This window comes from Medicago sativa, chromosome 2 (genome assembly GCF_051527215.1).
Source record: "Medicago sativa cultivar Bolivia chromosome 2, Bolivia_mono, whole genome shotgun sequence".
NCBI lineage: Eukaryota > Viridiplantae > Streptophyta > Magnoliopsida > Fabales > Fabaceae > Medicago > Medicago sativa.
The window spans coordinates 13,982,829-14,004,456 of NC_140750.1; the positions used below are offsets into that span (position 1 = coordinate 13,982,829).

The 21,628-nt window shown below is 38.4% G+C and overlaps 1 protein-coding gene across 1 annotated transcript; it reads left to right on the top strand.

Annotated features, from left to right (window-relative positions):
• Window positions 1–653, top strand: LOC146944778 (uncharacterized). The gene has a single exon (XM_085743123.1). The coding sequence runs from the start codon at window positions 41–43 to the stop codon at window positions 362–364; it is 324 nt and encodes a 107-aa protein (XP_085599249.1). The 5' UTR covers window positions 1–40; the 3' UTR covers window positions 365–653.
• Window positions 654–21,628: the final 20,975 nt, after the last annotated feature.

Here is a 21,628-nt window from a genome sequence, read left to right on the forward strand (position 1 = left end):
AACTTGCTTTAAGAAATAGATAAATTAAGAGGTAGAGGTGATGGCACTAATAATAAGATGGCTTCTCCATTCAGCTTGCAACATTTTAGGGTACCCTAGAGAAGATAAAATTGAAGGTTACCCTAATGGAGAAGTCAAGAAGAAGTGCTTGAACAATTTGAAAGAGGTTAGTGATGAAAACTCTTCTTCTTATGAGTTTCAAATGCCTCTTCACTATCCACGTTATACCAAAGTTGATTATGAGAAGATGGAAGAGTGGAAGGTGGAATTGCTTCTTAAGGAGTATGGATTAAGTTTCAAGGGTAGTCTTGATGAGAAGAGAAGTTTTGCAATGGGAGCATTCTTGTGGCCCGATCAATATTAAGTTTCAATAGTGCATTACCAATCTATCTATAATCTATTTTTTTTTTTTTTAATTTTTTATGTTTCTATAATCGATAATCTATCTATATCTATAATATATAATGTTAATAAGTGCAAGAGTTTCAAACTTGATCGTGGTATTTAATTTTGATACATATATTAGATTAATAGTAAACTGAGAGAGCATTTGTATAGCTCTCTAGTAATATTAGTACTGTCATAATCCCCTCTCAAAATAAAAAATGTATTGTCATAATAAATATCGATATGTCTCTAATTGATTAAAAAAATACAAATTATTTGTGTGTGTTTATAAATGTTTTTCTACATATAGTAGGAATAATTGTTGAACACAGCAAGTATATGTCATATACAAGTATACATTATATAGAAATGACTAAAATTTATTTATGAGAAAGTTTTGTTGTTCATTGTAATTTTATCTGACTAAATAAATATTTGCAGTTTTGTGAAGATGATATCTGCTTTAGGCAAAAGTATAACTAAAATATTAAACAATTCACTGATTTTTTTTATTGGATCGGAATTCAATTAATTGTTAATTAGTATTTGGAAATAATATTTACAGTGTGCAAATTGGGTTGAAAGAGTTTTGAGACACAAAATAATCCAAACTAAAACAAGTTGATTGAATTGGATTAGATTATAAGTTTTGAAGCAATTCCAATTTGATGATCAAACAACAAAACCACTTACGAGATACACAAAATTAATCTTACATATCAATACATAAATTTCTATGAAGATAATAGATAATTAACATTGATTTAAAAAAAAAAAAAAACAAATACATAATGGATAGCAAACTCCTAGTAGGCTACTACATTTGAACAAGAGTATGATAAAACAAAAATTATAGGAAATTTGATTTTACTAGTCATCAATTCTTAGTCATTATTGTGGGCCAATGTTCACATGACTTTGTGGAGAAAGAGAGAGGAATTTGTTAATTTTTTATTGGCTAGGAACAACATGAGAATGAAGCAAATCAAATGGTGGGAGGGAAACATTTGGGTTATAATGGGTGAGAAAGGTATGTACCATTGGTGGTTGAAAATATCTTAGTAATGAAAAACACATGCGACAAACCGTTTGAAGCTGGAATGCATTTCATCCTCTATAAAAGGTTACAACTTACAACAATACAAACTTGTCTTCAATAGTTTTAGTGTTAGGTTTTCCTTAACCTTTTATATTTTATAATATTTTTTAACCAAAGATATTTTATTTTTTATTAACAGATTAAATTGTCTTGTATTTTTTTTAAGCATAAATTGTTTTTTATAATATTTACATTTTTTTTTGCAATGAGATTATATAAAAAATAGTGATATGGAAATGGAACAATATTGCTTCCTTAGTATATGTATTTTTTTTAGCAATGCTTTCTTAGACATAAATCTTGAGATATAAATCTTCTTGACATCATTATATATCTCAACAATGTATTTTCCCTCCTTTTATAATTACCAAACATGTTTCATTGCAAAATTATAAGAGTGCTTATACATAGACACACATATGTGGCATATATCCCTTAAACCCTCACACATAAATGCAACATATGGCAATGTGGGTCCAAAATAACTACATATCTTTTGTTACACATTACCAAAATACCCTCTCGTGTACAAGAGTGGTATGGAAAGAGGGTGTCTATCTATATTTTCCCAATTATAATCACTGATTAATATTTCCAACAATTCAAGAGCGCCCACATTATCTGCATTGAACGGAGGACAAATTAAGATGTGACAATTACATTAGTAAAAAAATCAACTCTCGTCCCTGTGAACATAACTCAGTTGGCAAGGACATGCATTGTTACATGCAGGTGTCGGACACTGCACTTATTCACCTTCAAAAAGGTGAATTATAGCCACTAGACTACTTGACAAAATCAACTCTCTATTAAAATATTTTTATTTTTTTGAAAATATGTATTTACTTAAAGTAGTAAGAAATCTTTATATGAATAGAAATTGAAGGGAGAAGCTATTTAAAAATGATTACGTCAAATTTTTAAAAACCTACATAGAAACTGTACCAAAACTTTCAACTTACTACAGATAAATTGTGTTCACATTTTGATAAACAATTTTTGTGAACAAATCTATCCGAGTAGAAATCCACATCCATGGAATAACTACTCCCCATATTCCAACAAAATTAAAAGGATGATTGCATGATCTTGTGCACAAAAATGTTTTGCCAAAAACTTAGCAACCCAGCTATTAGTTCCAAATAATAAAAATTGTAAGGAACCATTACAACACAACTTCTCACTCTTAAGTCCCTGTTTGCATACACATTTCCACTCCAACAACATGAGCACCAAGTCGTTTAAACATAAATGATACAACTCCAAAAAAGGAAAATTAACCTTAATCTGTACAAACTTGAAAGCAGCTTTACCATCCAATGTTGCTATGCATCACTTGCAACTTGAGTGTGCTTCAACTGCAACAGATATATCTAAAATAAATGAACCCATGTCAAAATGTACCTACAAAAATAACATTCAAAAATTAATAAAATTAGCAATTTTATATTGAAATATCGTATTAACATGGTCTTGCTAACTTGCGCTCCAATGTTAATTTTATGAAATTGGAAAAATTTAGTTCAATTATTCATGAAAAAACAATAGTATCCATTATAAAGATTTTTAAGCCATTTATTATTCATCGAAAAATCTTTAGTATTTAGCATGAATTGTTTCAAGACATATAATCACTTGTATGAACTCCTTCAAGTATTGTTCTCATCTTGAATCATGTTCCTACTTCCTACGAATCAACTCAATCAAGTACAATTATATGTGATGTGTGTATTTCCGTTAAAAACAAGTACCATTATAGATACAACATTTTAGTACAAGATTATAAAAGAAAATAACACATACGATTTTGAATTGCCAGTATTGAAGGTTCAAAGTTCAAACAAAAGAAACAAAACCTTAATAAATAAGCCGTAAAACTGAGACACCTATGAAAAAAAAAAAAAAAAACTATATACCTTTCCAGTACTGGTGTGTTCCTCTTGATCAGATTTTATAATAACAATTCGTGTCTTTAACAACCTCCAAAAGTAGATCAGGTTCAAGTTGCATTGTAATCTTGTATTCATCTCACTGCCACTACAATAATCCCAACAAAAACACATGACAAAGGAGTATAAATCTAGGCCATTTCTGATAAAAAAAACTTGAAGGAAAGCAAAATTGTTTATGGTTACCGTAAAAGTCATCTATATTTACCATATGTCCTATTTATATGGTTAACAACTCTTAATCAATGTGATGACATTAAAGGCTTAAATATGCCTTTAGTCCCTGCACTTCCATCAGATTTTGGCATTGGTCCTTGCACTTTTTTTTGTTTGGAATTGGTCCATGCTGTAACAGCCCGATTTTTCGCTAGATTTATTTTATTATTTATTTATGTGTGTTGTGTGTGCTATTATGTGATTATTTGCATTTGTGTGTATTTTTGGTTGGGAATTGTAGTATTCGGTGAAAAAGGGTATTTTAGTCATTTTGGTCTTAGGGGCATTTTGGTCATTTTGAAAGTAGGGGTAATTTTGTAATTTTGGATGAGAATTATTTTAGTGCTTAGTAAGAATATTATTTTACCAAGTTACTAGAGAGAGTGTAGTAATCATTTTATTTACCGGTAAGTGACCGTTAGTGTTGTAATTTACCGTTAAGTGAGTAGTGACATTTTGGGTGTTAGAATAGAAATGGGTTAGGCCCATTAAGGTTTGAGAGATAAGCCCAATTGAATAGAGCACATATATAAACTCTAGTTGTTGGTGAAAATTAGGTTTCACAACATTTCACATTTCATTTCATTTGGGAAGAGAAGAGATAGAAGCTTGAGAGTAGAACAAGATCAAGGGCTAGAGCTAGAGGAGGGGATTCATCATCTAGGAGCTAAATTGAGGCTTGAATTAAAGATTCTTGGTGTTAGAGGTAAGGGGGTTAGGCTTTAATCATAATCCTTTAGTTTAATTCTACCCTAATTCTTTGCATAATTGTGGTTAAGTGCTTAATTTGATTTTGGTTGTAGAATTTCGTGCTTAATTTTGTTGATATGATTATATGCATGAATTGAATGTCAATTGTGTTGTTGTTGTTGAATTTGTATGTCAAAATGGGTAGAATGAACATGATATGTTTTTGTATGAAATTGATGATGAATGAAGTTGTGGTTGTTGAATTGTTGATGAATTCATGTTCAAATGTTGTTGTTGTTGTTTTAACATGTGTTGTTGATGAATTGATGCAATGGGTATCATTGAAATGATGAATTATGATGAGATTTGTTGTTGTTGTTCAAATTGGTGAAATTTGTGTCAAGTTGTTCATGTGAAGGACCCATATGAAATTTTGATATATGAGGTTGTTGACTGAGTTTTTGATGTTTTTGGATGAATTGGAATTGGTAGAATTTCTGTTTTCATATTGTGATTGTGTTAGTCGAGTTGTTTGGGAGAAAACGGGTTTTTCGTGTGAAATGTCGGTGTTTAAGCGGTTTTGCAAAGAAAATGATTATGTGAGGTTTGGGAGAAATGATTTTGGGATGGTTGAAACTTGAATTTATCTGTATATTATGATAGAGCAAAGTGTCAGGAGCGTATAGGCGAAAACGGCATCGAAAACGGAGTAACGGTTCGATTTTTATGCGCGAAAACGTGAAGGTTAAAAAAAAATCTGCTACTGTTCAGGATCGCTACTGTTCAGAAGCATCGTTCAGAAGCGCTACTGTTCAGAAGCGAACCAGATCAGAAGCTGACCCAGATCAGAAGCTGATCCTGATCAGAAGCTGACCCAGATCAGAAGCTGATCCTGATCAGAAGCTGATCCAGATCAGAAGCCAGCACTCCTGTTCTGTGTTCTTGCATCTTTTTCTCACATTTCTGTTTTGATTTGGCTTTTGACGTAAACATGAAAGTTGTAGATAATTTTGTTAGCTTTCCAGAGGCTTTGGTTTGACTTGCAAATGATTTTTGGTTTGTGAGTTATGAGGAAAATACTCCAAGGTGGTCTTAGGAAAATTTTACGAAAAATCCGCATAACTATTTCCAAGTCGACCCAAACCTTATGGATTGTTTCCAAACTTCAAACTTGGGTTTTATGAGTTCAATTAAGGTGTTTAATACTATCTAATCTATGAGGTGATGGATCTAACTTGTTTTGCTTTGAAAATGGAAAATTTTGTGAAAAGTGAAAAAGTGAGACGAACTTTGAGTTTTTCTTGAATTCGTCGTTTTTGGCCGATGAAATACTTATGTATCCTCTACTGCACCTATAAGTGACTTGTGAGAATGCATGGCATAGGCAATTGAGCTTGTAGGATTGGTTTTGGTTCATAACTTCTATTATTTTTAAATGGTGACTTTGGAGACGAACTTGGTAGAAATGAATCTTGAAGGACTAAAGTCTTATGAATCTTTTGTGAATGGTCACATATGATTAAATAATTGTGTTTGAATGATTGTGGAAGGTTGAGAATGATGCTTATCATAAATTGTTGTGTTATTCCATTTTACTTGATTTATGTGATGTAAATGGAAACGAATTGTAAATTGATGATGATGAATGTTGATGAACCTTATGTGAGCTATGATTGTGGAATGTATGGGCATGATTCTTGATAATGCAATGTTGTTGAGTTGTTGAAATGTAAAAGGAGGTGTACTTTTACATTGTTTTGATAGTTGTTATGTTGGAGTTGTGCATTATCGAGTCATTGCTATATGTCCATGCATCATATCATGTTGTTGTTGTTGTTGAAATGTAAAAGGAGGTGTACTTTTACATAGTAAGAGGAGGTGTACTCTTACTTGGATGTTTTTGTTGCATCCATTGTTGTTGATTTGGTACCACATGCATATATGTGTCAAGTCTAGGTGCATTGCATAAATTGAATTGTCAGATGGTTGTTTTGAGATTGTTAATGATGGGTGGTAAGTGTGTACTTGTATTGCTTGTATGATTGAATGATTGATGTTGAACATGCATGCAAATACTTGTGAACTCTTTTACAATTATACATCTGTCTATTATAGTTTGATTATGATTAATGTAATACTTACCCCCAGTGGTTTCGACCGCCTACCTGTTGTTATACCCTAATTTTGGACCTAAAAATACTAGTCAATTTTTTCTTTGCTTGCATTATAAGTCACTTGAACTGTCTCTGATCAATTACATCTTTCTCTGCTTTCTATTTCAATGTTATTTGCAAAATTCACATGTAAGGGTATTTTAGTCATTTCCCATGTCAAATTTCTTTCAGTCTTTTAAAAAAGTTGGTTGAGTCCTTTCAAATAGTTTGAATAAGTCTTCATTTCAATTCTATGTCAGAATCCAGTCCAAAATTTGCATTTTGAAGTCATTTTGAGTCAGTTTTGCCCCTAGGGGCATTTTGGTCATTTCAAGTGTCAAGTTACTGTTTAAATCCTAAAAATTGTCTATGAGTCTGTTAATTTTGCTTGAATGAGTCTTTGCTTCAGTTCCTTGTTAAAAACCCATTTTAAAATTCGTATCTAAGTCATTTGCAGTCGTTTTAGCCCCAGGGGCATTTTGGTCATTTCACACGAAATTTCGGCAGAGAGGTACTTTAAAGTACCTCATTTAGGCCATTGGTTCATTTTAGTCCGTTTTGTCAATTTTATTTGTTCCGCTTTACGTTGTTTTCCATTTTACCAGTTTTAATCCAATTTTATCTTAAAAATTTCTAAAGTCCTAAAATTCTAAAGTTGCATCTTAGTCCTTGAGTCATTTTATTTTCTTTTTAAGTCCTTTTGATTCGAATTTTTTTTTCTTTTTTAGGTCAAATTTCTTAATTCTTTTTTGGTCAAACTGCAGTTAAGTCCTTTTTGTCCAGCTTATTGTTTTTTTATTATTTGCAGTCCAGTCTTTTTAAATTTACAGGAATGGTCCATGCATTTTCAACATTTGCAGAAAGGTCCTCAAAGCAAAAAAACCAGCAAGGCCGAGTTATTCCAAGTCCATGTCCAGGTGTCACAAGGCTATTGGTCCAGAACATTACACTTGGCCTATAAATTGAGGCCACATCACCAATTACAGAGGACTTTCCCAATTACTCAGTGACACATCACCATCAGAGACCTTTAACAGAATTTCTCTCTCCAATCACCACCGTAACAGAATTCAATCACCACCGTAACAGAATTCAATCACCACCGTAACAAACTAAAACCACCGCAATCCAAATCAATCATCGCCACAAAGTTTCTCAAATTCATCAATTCACAACCAAAAATCCACAAAATTCATCACAGAAAGCTCAAATTCAACAATTGCACAATGAAAACAGTTCAAGATTGAGGTGATTTTGTTTCGTAATTCTCAGAGATTCGAAGGAATCATCATCATCGAATTGAAGACTGCAATTCCAGCACAATTTCAAGGAAATTGTACGATCACAGTTCGAAGAAGAGAAGAAAGGGGAAATTGAAGCAAGATCACAGTTCGAAGAAGAAGAAAGCCAAAGCACCGATTTATTTTCGGTCTCGAAGTTCACCAGAAGAAGCCGAAGCTTGCTCAAGGACCTTACGTTCGAATCTCCAAACAAATCCAGGTATATTCAGGGAAAACCTTCTCGTTTTTGCGTCGAAATCATCATCGAAGGTTTGAGATCAAGAATAAACAGTGAATTGAAGAAAGATTTTGAAAAAGATCCGAAGAAGTTCGAACGAAACCCTAGAAACATGAATCGTCCAAAATTCACCGTTTATTTCATCAATTGAGTTTCAAATCCATGAATAATGAAGAAAGTAGTTCGAATTAGGGTTTTGATTCAAAATTTTTTTGAAAAGAAAGTTGAAACCCTAAAAAACAAAAGAATCCGAAATCAAACCTGTAGAAACATATAGATCGAAACGTTTTGAACGCTCGTCTTCAAAGAACGTGTAGATCGAAACGTTTCGAACTCTTGTTCTCTAAAAAAGTCAAAATCAAACGGTTCGAACAACTTTCTTCAGAAAAATAGCAAGATCGAAGTGTTTCGCATCCATTCTATGTTTGATTTGTGTGTTGATTCATAATTCATAGTCCAAAATCATGTTTGATGTGTGAATGCCATGAACGGCGCCGCTAGGGTTAGAGTAAGAAGAAGAGAGAACGAGAGAACTCTGAGAGAAGAGAGAGAAACGAATGGGAAAATGAGGTGAACCGGTCTTCAAGACCTTTTATAAGCAGACTGAACCGGTTTGGTTCAGTCATTGGACCACTGGCTTTGTGTCCTGGCCGTTAGATCTAAGGGTTGATCCAGTTGGATCAATCCAACGGCCTTCTGTGATTCCCTGAGGATCCAGGATCCATTCATCCTTTGGGCTTGGGTTTGGGCTTAGTTTCCTGCGTGTCTCCTTGTTTTGTTACTTTTCTTACCACTGTTTCTTGCTATTTGCACATCTTTATGCTCAAAAGATTTGTTAAAAATTCCAAGTATTTTTTTCATGTGTTTTGGACTAGTTTCTTGATCTTTTTGTGATGTTATTATGTGTTGAATTTGGATAAAAAAGTATGTAGCATTTTTTTTTTTACTATTAGTTTGTTGCATTTGTTAAATCTTGTGAAAATTTTTACATGTTCTCGTGATCAAAACTCTTTGAAAAAATTCCAAAGAAATTCATGAGTGTTTTTTTTTGACAATTATGTGACTGTTTGGTGTTAATTGTACATAAAAAAATTGGTGAGCATGGTGTGGTTAATTCTCCTAATGTTTTGTGACATTTTGTGCTAAAAATAAATGAAAAATCATTTGATTTTAATTCCAATTGAATGTTGGTAACCTATATCTTTTGATTCCATAGGGTTTAGCTACTATTTGTATTTGACATTAGTGCATGAGTATGAATCTTAGTAGGTTACTTAGCTTGCAAGTTAGTTAAATAGTTAAATAATGCAAGTATGTTCAAAATTTGTTTTAAAATGCCAAGAAAATCATGTAGTCTTAATTTCCATTCCAAAACTTTATTATGAACCTTTTTAAATGTAATTGGAATGTGGGAATTATAGGTCACTTGGTTCTTGCATTTTATGAATAAATTTTAGCTATATTTGCACTCTTTTGCCTTTATTTTCTACCCTTTATGTCCTAGTATTTCTCTTGCTTTATTCCCTTTGATATTGCTCTATGCTACTAACCTTTCCATTTCATGTTTCATATTCATCATAAGCATTCCCACTTCATCTTCTTCTTCATCTAATTTCTTGCATTTTAAGTTAAAAAATGTAAATACTTAGAGGTTTTGTAATATTTTACCTTCATGCAATTTTAATTTCTTGGCAAAGAGGCCATAGAATGTATCTAGGCCAATGATGTAATAAGGACAATGGACTCTAATAATGTACACCGACACAAGCACCGACACATGCACACACACCACTTTAGGTAAATAGCTAGAATATGCATGTTTAGATGTATGCTTAGGATTATATGTTTAGATGAATGCCTAGGACTCATACTTAGAAAAAACCAATTTTCCAAACAAATGTGAACAATTTCACTCAAAGCTTTTCCAAATAAACCTTGGGATCCGACGTCCCAGTGTATTTTCTTTTCCATTTTCTTAATCAAATTTCAATGAAAATAATCAAACTTTGACTTCTTTTGCAATTCACTAATCAAATCTCACAATTTCCTAATCTCATGCCCTTGAGGCCTCTTTCTATTCTTCAAAATCCCATTTTCAAACTTAAAATCAACCAACAAAAATAAAAACATTTTTTTTGAGAGAGAACTACGGTGGATTTGATCCCTTAAACGGGTACGTAGGCAAGGAACAAAGTTCCTTCAATTCAACTAAAATAAAAATTCAAACATTCTTCTCCCTCCAATTCTTCACTTAGAAAACTCTTAGGTTTAATAAACTCTTTCAAAATAGCATTTAAAAATAAAGCGCGCGCGTAGAAATTAGAGACGGTTCCTATAGGTTACTATAGTCGTTATGGGTGCCTAACACCTTCCCGTAGCGAAAACAACTCCCGGACCTCGATTCTCAAGGGTTTTGCTTACTTTTTCCCTTCCCAAGAAAAAAATAAGATATCACCGGTTTAAAAGGTTCAAATGTAATCAATGTTTGACACCCGAAAACCAAGATAAAACAGCTGGCGACTTCACTGGGGAGATTCGAGAGTTACACCTAGTCTTTATTTCCACGCTTGCGCTTGTGTGTTTTACTTGCTTCTTTTACTTGCTTTCCTATGTGAATAAATGTTTAATCTCTTGCAAACGTGTGGGGTGAGAAATATCAAAAGTCCTGCACCCGGGCTGAGTGAACTTAGGATTTAGGAGGGATATAATCGACAATTCATTCCGGGGGTTGCCTCGTGTTTTGGATTATGCGATCAATCCCACATAGCTGAGGCATTTTGGAGGTGATGTTGTCGGCGCGGGTTGTCGCGTTTAGGCACTTTGCTTCTAATTGTTCTATGACGCTATGGACCGTAGATAACCAAACCCATCCATGGCCATTTTCTAGGACGTAGTGCGGAGGCTAAACCGGGTGTTGTCTCGAGTTTTAGTCGTCACGCGATACTACACTCAAGTTAGACCTTCCACGTATAATCATGGAGCGAGGGTTGTCTCGTGACACCATGAGATACGTCGGAGAGGTTGCAACTTGGGAACCTTTTTAGAACCCGGTTACTATTATCCTAAAACCCTAGTTTCACCGGACACCGTGTCCACCCATGACTCCTCGACTTTGAACTTCAAACCCACCATGTTTTCTCCGAACTTGAACATAATCATGCATTCATGCATACATGCATACATGCATAAAACTTTTTCCATGCATTGTTATCAAAGGGCTTAGACAAATTGAATTTGTAAACATTGTAGGGATGAAGATGACTAAGTCCTAGAAGTTCAAGGAAGTGGATTTGGCTAGTTTGAGGGATTTGGCACTCAAGATTGAGGATCCGACTGGTTTCCGACGTCGCTACGGGGCTTTACTTCCTATTCTTCATACTAATGTGGATGAGAAGCTTGTGCACACTCTGGTGCAATTCTATGATCCGGGGTATCGGTGCTTCACTTTCCCAGACTTTCAGTTGGTGCCTACTCTAGAGGCTTATTCTTCCTTGATGGGTTTATCAATTGCTAAGGGGATACCTTTCTCAGGACCTGAAAATCCTCCTCCTCCATTGGTTATTGCTAAAGATCTCTATCTCAAGACCACCGATGTCTCCAAGAATCTTGTCACTAAGGCACATATCCGAGGGTTCACTTCAGAGTATCTTCTTGGAAAAGCCAACCTCAATACCACTTGTCAGAACACTCTTGAGGCTATTCTTGCACTTCTCATCTATGGGCTTATTCTCTTTCCGAATCTTGATGGCTTCGTGGACATGAATGCTATTATGATCTTCCACTCCAGGAATCCGGTTCCTACTTTGCTAGCTGACACATACCATGCTATTCACGATCGTTCCAGCAAAGGTCGTGGATACATTCTTTGTTGTGTGCCTCTCCTCTATAGGTGGTTTATTTCGCACCTTCCGCAGTCTTTCCACGACAATCCGAGGAATTGGTCTATTTCACAGAGGATTATGGCTCTCACTCCTAATGAAGTGGTTTGGCTCACTCCCGCTTCTAGGGTCAAGGAAATCATCTTTGGTGGTGGAAAGTTTCTTAATGTACCTCTTCTTGGTACCCGGGGTGGAATCAACTATAACCCGGAGCTTGCTTTGCGACAATTTGGTTTCCCGATGAAAGATAAACCCATCAATCTTGCTACAGCTCCTTACTTCTTTCATTACTCCAATGCTCCCACCGGAATTAGAGAAGATTTCATGCAAGCTTGGACCAAGCTTCGGAAGAAAGAGGTAAAGTATATGGGTGTGAGGTCCGGTATCGCTCATGAGGCCTATACACAATGGGTGATAAACCGAGCTGAGGAGGCTGGTACGCCTTACCCCTCTATGAGATATGTGTCTGCAACGGTTCCTACCATGCCTTTGCCTCTACTCCCACCTACCCAGGAGATGTATCAGGAGCATCTAGCTATGGAGAGTCGGGAGAAGCATCAGTGGAGAGCTAGATACTATGAGGCTGAGAACTTGATTATGACTTTGGATGGAAAAGGTGAACAGCAGACTCATGAGGTCTTGACACTGAAGAAAGAGCTAGCTAAGGCTAAGAGAGAGATTGAGGAGAAAGATAGACTACTTATGAGGGACTCCAAGAGAGCTAGGGGTGCCCGTGACTTCTATGCACGATACTGCGACTATGGGTCCGACTCTGAGGACGACGCTTCCACTTCCTATGCTTGAGGATTTCCATTTCCTGTTGTTATTTCCATGTGTTTTTGTTGAAATTGTCTTGTAAAACTATATGTTGGTTGTTTGTTTCCCTTTGTGTTAATTGTTGTTTAGTAATGTTTACAAGTTTATAATTTGTCTAAAACCCTTCGATAACCTAAAAAGAGTCTTTTTTGCATATGCGTTAACACATTTCATGCATCATATGCACTCATCGGTCACAAAAAAAAAACTTCTCTCGTGCTCATTGCCTCCTGGTTTTGTCCGCCGCAGTCTGAAAAGTGGCTCGTGTTCGCAAAGTCTACCAACCAGATAGAATTCATCAGACAAGATTTCACAAGAGAAGGATTATGGCTAACTTTGAGGAAGAAAATGCTCAGCTCCGTGCCGAACTGGCTGCTATGAAAGAAGACTTGGCTAAGGCTCATGACGCTATGTCCGCTATGATGGCCTCACAAGAACAGCCAGCCACTTCTATTCCGGTCACTGCTGAGGTGATTCCCTCTATCCCACTATCTACTGTGGCTACTGATGCTCGTTTTGTCATGCCCAACGGCCGTCCTTATGGACTCTCAGCTTACTATTCTCCTAATACTGCTGCTGGTGTCTCTGGTTTTGCTGGTCAGGGACAGATCCCTGTGTCTACTGCTATGCCTCAAGTAACCACTGTTGTTACCGACCCTATTGTACACACTGTGCAACAGGTGATTGATGTTGATACTCCGCGTGGACAAGATCCCGCAATGGAAGCTATGAAGAGACAGTTAAGGGAGTTGGCTGGAGAACTCCGTGAGGTCAAGGCTAGCCGAGGAAACAATGGTGCTCCTGCTAAAGCTCGTGATCTGTGCTTGGTATCCCGATTTGAGGTTCCTAAGAAATTCAAAGAGCCAGAATTTGACAAGTACAATGGGACTTCTTGCCCACACAACCATGTTATCCGGTATGTCCGAAAGATGGCTAACTATGCCGACAATGATGCACTGATGATCCACTGCTTCCAGAGTAGCTTGACAGATGATGCCGCAGATTGGTACACTAGCTTGAGCAAAGATAACATCCATACCTTTGAAGAACTCGCTGCTGCTTTCGAAGGTCAATATGAGTTCAACACCCGTCTGAGGCCAAACAGGGACTCTCTCAAAGCTCTATCTCAGAAATCAGATGAAACCTTCCGTGAATATGCTCAGAGGTGGAGAGGGGCAGCTGCCCGTGTTTCTCCTCGACTTGATGAGGAAGAGTTAACACAAACATTCCTGAAGACTCTGAAGAAGGAATATAAGGAGAGAATGATAGTCTCTGCCCCAAACAACTTCTCTGATATGGTTACAATGGGCACTCGACTGGAGGAGGCTGTCCGAGATGGTATTATTGTCCTCGAGAAGGGTGAATCTTCATCAAACAGTGCACCAAAGAAGTACGGTAACGGTCATCACAAGAGGAAAGAATCCGATGTAGGGATGGTGTCTGGTAATCCATCTGCAGCTGCTACACAGATACCTCTGCCCTATCACTACATGCAATACTCTCAGCATCCTTTCTTCCCGCCATTCTACCAACAATATCCTCTGCCACCGGGTCAACCACCAATGCCCGTCAATGCTATCCCCCAGCAAGCACAGCAACAGCCTCCTGCTCAACAGCAACGGCAGCAGCAACAGGGTCCCTGACCCAAGCCTTCTTTTCCACCAATACCAATGCGGTATGGTGAGCTGCTCCCAACTCTACTGGCCAAGGGACACTGTGTCACCAGACCAGGCAAGCCTCCGCCTAACCCATTGCCTCCCAGGTTCCGTCAGGACCTAACATGTGAATTCCATCAGGGTGCTCAAGGCCATGATATTGAAGGTTGCTTTGCTCTGAAATATATTGTGAAAGATCTGATAGAAAAGGGACGGTTGACTTTTGAGAACAGTGTTCCTCATGTCCTCGACAACCCGCTTCCAAACCATGCTGCTGTTAATATGATTGAGGCCTTTGAAAGGGTTCCCGTTCCTCAGGAGGATCCCGTGTTGGATGTCCGCAATGTCGTTACTCCCTTAGTGCCATTACATGTCAAACTTTGCCAGGCTTCTCTGTTCAGTCATGATCATGCTGCTTGTTCAGAATGCCTGCAGAATCCTATGGGCTGCTGTGTTGTGCAAGATGATATCCAGAGTCTGATGGATGATAAGTACTTGATTACCAGTGATGTATGTGTGATCGTGCCAGTGTTCCATGATTCTCCTGTTGAAAGTGCAAAGAATGTTGAGCCTTTGGTGATCAGGCTACCTGGTCCGGTATCTTATACCTCTACCAAAGCAATTCCCTACAAATACAACGCAACCATGGTTGAAAATGGGGTGGAAGTACCTCTGGTATCCCCAGCTACAGTCGATAATGTTGTCGGTGAAGTTACAACTCTGAGAAGCGGAAAAGTCCGTCCACCCTTGTTTCAGAAGAAGGTGGTGACACCTATTGCCACGATAGCTCCACCAGTTGTTCCTCCTGTTGACAAGAACACCGGCCCAGCAGGCCAATCTATTGAAGAGTCCAATCTGGACGAAATCCTGAGGCTTATCAAGAAAAGTGACTATAAGATTGTTGACCAGCTGCTACAAACCCCATCAAAGATATCCATTTTGTCTCTGCTCATGAGCTCAGAAGCTCACAGGAAGGTGTTAATGAAGATACTGGAGCAAGCTTATGTTGACCACGAAGTCTCTGTGGATCAATTTGATGGGATAGTGAGTAATATTACCGCCTGCAACAACTTGGGGTTTGGTGATGATGAGCTCCCCGAAGCAGGGAAACGCCACAACTTGGCTCTACATATCTCGGTGCATTGTGGATCTGACATGATATCTAATGTGTTGGTAGACACTGGATCATCTCTGAATGTAATGCCTGAATCCACCCTAAGGCAATTGAGCCATCACGGAATTTCTCTGAGGGGTAGCAGCTATCTGGTTAAAGCTTTTGATGGATCCCGCAAGGATGTTCTCGGGGAAGTGGACTTGCCAATTACCGTTGGACCCGAGACATTCCAAATAACCTTCCAAGTCATGGATATCAATGCCTCTTACAGCTGTCTCCTCGGAAGACCATGGATCCACGACGCTGGAGCAGTCACATCCACTTTGCATCAGAAGCTTAAGTTCATGAGGAACGGTAAGATTGTCACTGTGCATGGTGAGGAAGCATATCTAGTTAGCCAGGTATCATCGTTCTCTTGTGTTGAAGCAGGGTCCGCTGAAGGGACGTCGTTTCAAGGATTGACTGTAGAGGGTGCAGAGCCCCGGAGGACTGGTGCTAGCATGGCTTCGCTGAAAGATGCCCAGAAGGCTGTTCAAGCAGGGCAAGCTGCCGGCTGGGGCAAAGTGATTCAGATCTTGGAAAACAAGCGTAAAGAGGGCCTTGGATTCTCCCCGACATCTGCTGTTTCAAAGGGAACCTTCTACAGTGCTGGGTTCATCAATGCCATTGCTGAAGACGCTGCTGGAAGTGGTCACGTGCCTGCATTTGTTATACCAGGAGGCACTGTGAGAAATTGGGAAGCCATTGATGTTCCTTTAGTCATGCATGCTTCCATGTAATGTGTTTTGTTGCTCATGTTTCTTGTTTTCAAAATAACAATCCTTTCGCTCTGCCCAAGGCGAAAGTGATATCTTTGTAAGGGCGTGTTTGTTTCGGCATTGCCGTTAATCAATAAAAAGTTGTCGTTTTTCTCACGACTCTTTGTTTTTTTACTTTTTTAGTGCCTTTTTTCTTGGAAATAATGGTAATGCCAGAAAAAACCAAAACATCTGTATTTTTCTTATTAATTTCAAAAATCTGCATGAAAAACTTTTTCTAAAATCATCTCAATCATATTATGCAGATTGAACCATAGTAAACCCGTTGAACACAATGACCCTATGGTTCCTCCAAATTTTGAATTCCCTGTATATGAAGCTGAAGATGAGGATGATGACGAAGAGATACCGTATGAGATCACTCGACTGCTTGAGCAAGAAAGAAGAGCCATTCAGCCTCACCAGGAAGAGATTGAGCTTATCAACCTGGGTACTGAAGAAAACAAGCGAGAGATCAAGATCGGTGCTGCACTTGAGCCAGAAGTAAAAAGGAAGATCATTCAGCTTCTCCATGATTATCCAGATGTCTTTGCATGGTCCTATGAAGATATGCCGGGTCTAGATCCCAAGATTGTGGAACATCAGATACCGACAAGGCCTGAATGTCCTCCTGTCAAACAGAAATTGAGAAGGTCTCGTCCAGACATGGCTCTTAAGATCAAGGACGAAGTACAAAAGCAAATTGATGCAGGTTTCCTCATGACAGCTGAATACCCTGAGTGGATTGCCAACATCGTACCGGTACCAAAGAAAGATGGGAAAGTTCGAATGTGTGTTGATTACAGAGATTTGAATAAAGCCAGTCCAAAAGATAACTTCCCATTACCTCATATTGATGTGCTTGTTGACAGTACTGCTCAATCCAAAGTGTTCTCCTTCATGGACGGTTTCTCTGGTTATAATCAGATACGAATGTCTCCGGAAGATAGAGAAAAGACGTCCTTCATCACTCCGTGGGGAACGTTCTGTTATAAAGTGATGCCGTTCGGCTTGATAAATGCTGGTGCTACCTATCAAAGAGGTATGACAACTCTGTTTCATGATATGATTCACAAAGAAATTGAAGTATACGTTGATGATATGATTGTGAAGTCAAGTGATGAGGAGCAGCATGTTGTGTATTTGAAAAAGATGTTTGAAAGATTGAGAAAGTACAAGCTGCGGTTGAATCCTAACAAGTGCACATTTGGTGTAAGGTCTGGAAAGTTGCTAGGCTTCATTGTCAGCCAAAGAGGCATTGAAGTTGATCCTGACAAAGTTCGAGCTATCAGAGAGATGCCGGCCCCTCAAACTGAGAAGCAAGTCAGAGGTTTCCTCGGACGCCTGAACTATATTTCAAGATTCATATCTCACATGACTACTACCTGTGGACCAATTTTCAAATTGCTCAGAAAGAATCAGCCTGTTGTATGGAATGATGAATGTCAGAAAGCTTTTGATAGCATTAAAGAATACCTGTTAGAGCCACCTATCCTTGTCCCGCCAGTGGAAGGAAGGCCTTTGATTATGTATCTGTCAGTGTTAGATGATTCAGTGGGTTGTGTTCTCGGTCAACAAGATGAGACTGGTAAGAAAGAGCATGCTATCTACTATCTGAGCAAGAAGTTCACCGACTGTGAGACTCGGTATACAATGCTTGAAAAGACTTGTTGTGCTTTAGCTTGGGCTGCCAAACGCCTGCGTCATTATATGGTGAATCATACAACTTGGTTGATATCCCGAATGGATCCAATCAAGTACATCTTTGAAAAGCCTGCTGTTACTGGAAAGATCGCACGTTGGCAAATGTTGTTGTCTGAATATGACATTGTGTACAAAGCTCAGAAAGCAATCAAAGGAAGCATCCTTGCTGAGCATCTTGCTTGTCAACCTCTCGATGATTACCAGCCAATTAAATTTGATTTCCCTGATGAAGAAGTTATGTATCTGAAGGCAAAAGACTGTGAAGAGCCACTGATCAATGAAGGGCCAGATCCCAATAGCAAATGGGGATTGGTGTTTGATGGAGCTGTTAATGTTTATGGTAAAGGAATTGGAGCCATCATTGTAACCCCGCAGGGGCACCACATTCCTTTCACCGCTCGAATAACTTTTGAATGCACAAACAACATAGCTGAATATGAAGCATGCATCTTGGGCATAGAAGAAGCCCTTGACCTGAGAATCAAACACCTCGACATCTATGGAGATTCTGCACTTGTTATTAACCAGATAAAGGGTGAATGGGAGACCCATCATGAGAAGCTGATCCCTTACCGTGACTATGCAAGACGTCTATTGACATACTTTACCAAGGTTGAGCTGCACCACATCCCTCGGGATGAAAATCAGATGGCGGACGCTCTTGCTACTTTGTCTTCCATGTTTCGTGTGAATCATTGGAATGACGTGCCCGTAATCAAAGTGCAGCGTCTCGATAGACCCGCTCATGTGTTTACCATTGAAAATATGCCAGAACAAGCTGATGAGGTTGTGAATGATAAAAAGCCTTGGTATTACAACATCAAGCAATTCTTGCAGAATCGTGAATATCCACCTGGTGTTTCCAACAGGGATAAAAAGACTTTGAGACGATGGGCTAGCAAATTCCTTCTGGACGGAGAAATCCTATACAAGAGGAATTATGACATGGTCTTGCTGAGATGTGTTGACAAGCAAGAAGCTGAGAAACTGATGCATGATGTACATGACGGTACCTTTGGGACCCACGCTTCGGGCCACACCATGTCAAGAAAACTGTTAAGAGCCGGCTATTACTGGATAACTATGGAGCGTGACTGCCACAAACATGCTAAAAGATGCCACAAATGCCAAATTTATGCTGACAAGATTCATGTGCCTCCACATGCTCTCAATGTTATCTCTTCCCCATGGCCTTTCTCTATGTGGGGCATTGACATGATCGGAAGGATTGAACCGAAAGCTTCCAATGGACATCGTTTCATTCTAGTGGCAATTGACTACTTCACCAAGTGGGTTGAAGCTGCCTCCTATGCAAATGTGACCAAGCAAGTGGTTGTCAAGTTTATCAAGAATAACATCATCTGTCGATATGGTGTTCCCAACAAGATCATCACTGACAATGGTTCCAATCTGAACAATAGTATGATGCAAGCTTTATGTGAAGAATTCAAAATTGAACATCACAACTCTTCTCCTTATAGACCTCAGATGAATGGTGCAGTTGAGGCCGCTAACAAGAACATCAAGAAGATTGTTCAGAAGATGGTCACTACTTACAAAGACTGGCATGAAATGCTACCTTTTGCCCTGCATGGTTACCGTACTACAGTGCGTAGTTCGACCGGGGCAACTCCTTTCTCTCTTGTGTATGGCATGGAAGCAGTTCTCCCTCTGGAAGTGGAGATTCCATCTCTTCGAGTAATCATGGAAGCGAAATTAACTGAGGCTGAATGGTGTCAAAGTCGTTACGATCAATTGAATCTGATTGAAGAGAAACGTATGGATGCTATGACTCATGGACAGTTGTATCAAGTGCGAATGAAGAATGCTTTTGACAAGAAAGTCCGACCTCGAGAATTCAAGGAAGGCGAACTTGTATTGAAAAGAAGAATAAGTCAGCAACCCGACCCAAGGGGCAAGTGGACACCTAACTATGAAGGTCCTTATGTCGTCAAGAAGGCTTTCTCTGGTGGTGCTTTGATTCTTACACACATGGATGGTGTTGAGCTTCCAAATCCTGTTAATGCCGATATAGTCAAGAAATACTTTGTCTAAAAAGAAAAGAACAGCGTGGTAGGTCGAAAACCCGAAAGGGCGGCCTAGGCAAAAATGCGCTTCCCGGTGGATCGAAAACCCGAAAGGGCGATCCAGGCAAAAGTTAGGGACAAAAAAAAATGAATATGAAAAGCTCGCTGAGATTGTACGCAACTCAGGCAAGAATGAGCGCCTCGATGAGCCGAAAACCCGAAAGGGCGGTTCATGCAAAAATGAGGTTGATAAAAGACAAGTAACTATATCTGGCAAATCACCATCACCCCTTGGGGCATCTGCAACTGTCAATGGTCGTCTTCATCAGAGGCTTCTGTACTTGTGAATTCAAAATTTCTATGAAATGTAGCGGTCATCGTGTTCAATGTATCACCAACCAATAAAATTACCATTTTCCAAGCTTTGTAAATCCGTGAAGTCATGCCTTTGGCTGACTCTCACTCTTTTACATCAATTTGAGCCTTTCTACTGTTTGAAATTCTATTTTCCTTTCTACTTTCAATGCTATATACAAAACATTTTCTTTCCATTTGATAATGTTAATGTCTGAAACAAACATCTTTTGAAAATTGAAAAACCTTTTCCTGTCTATTTTGAAAGCAAACCTGAGCAATAGGGTACATTTCAATGAAACATGCATGAATAAATGAATGTCAATGTCTCTTTCAATACATGTTACAAGCAGGTTACTCCCCAAGATGATTTGTGGTCAATGGCAGGAATGAAAAACAGAATGAAAATGAAAAATTGAAAAAATGAAAATGAAAAGCTCGCTAAGTTGAAAACCCGAAAGGGCGGCTTAGGCAAAAAATGAGCACCCCGCTGATTGACAACCTATGAAGGCAATTCAGGCAAAAATGGGGCAATGAAAAGAATTTATTCCCCGGTGAATCGAAAACCCGAAAGGGCGGTTCAGGCAAAAAATGGGATTTGAAAATGAAAAAAATGAAAGAATGAAATATTGAAAAGCATTGACCACAGATGCGAACATCCAATGTTTACTCAGCACTGACACGCCTAGCAACGGCGACCTGTATCCAAGAACCTTCCAAGGGTCCCTCCTTTACAAGTTTTATTGCCCTCAGCCATGGTTTTGATACGTCTCTCAACGACGGTCTCTCCAAAAGAGGTTTTTTCCCCTGTGAATATGTTGCAGCACGAGCCACTACGTGCCCAATCTTCCAATGTCTCATCTGCCTTTGTGAAACTTCTCTGTCAAACTGCCAACCAATCATGCACTCCAAGCATTCATACATGCATAATCATGCATTTTATGTGCTCATACATCCGATAATCTTGCTATACCATACATACATGTTGCATATCCAACTTTCAACTGCCAAATTCAATGCAAGTTTCAACTCTCCAACTTCAATTCCAATCATATCAACTGTCAAATTCGAAGCAATCTCAACTCCAATAACAGTGTCAATGTCAACATTCAATGACAATGTCAATGTTGACATCCAATGACAATGTCAATGTCAATCTCCAATTCCAATTCCAATGCCAATTTCCAATTTCAATCCAATTCCAATGTCAAATTCCAATTTCAATCCAATCCCAATGCCAAAATTCCAATTTCAATCCAATTCCAATGTCA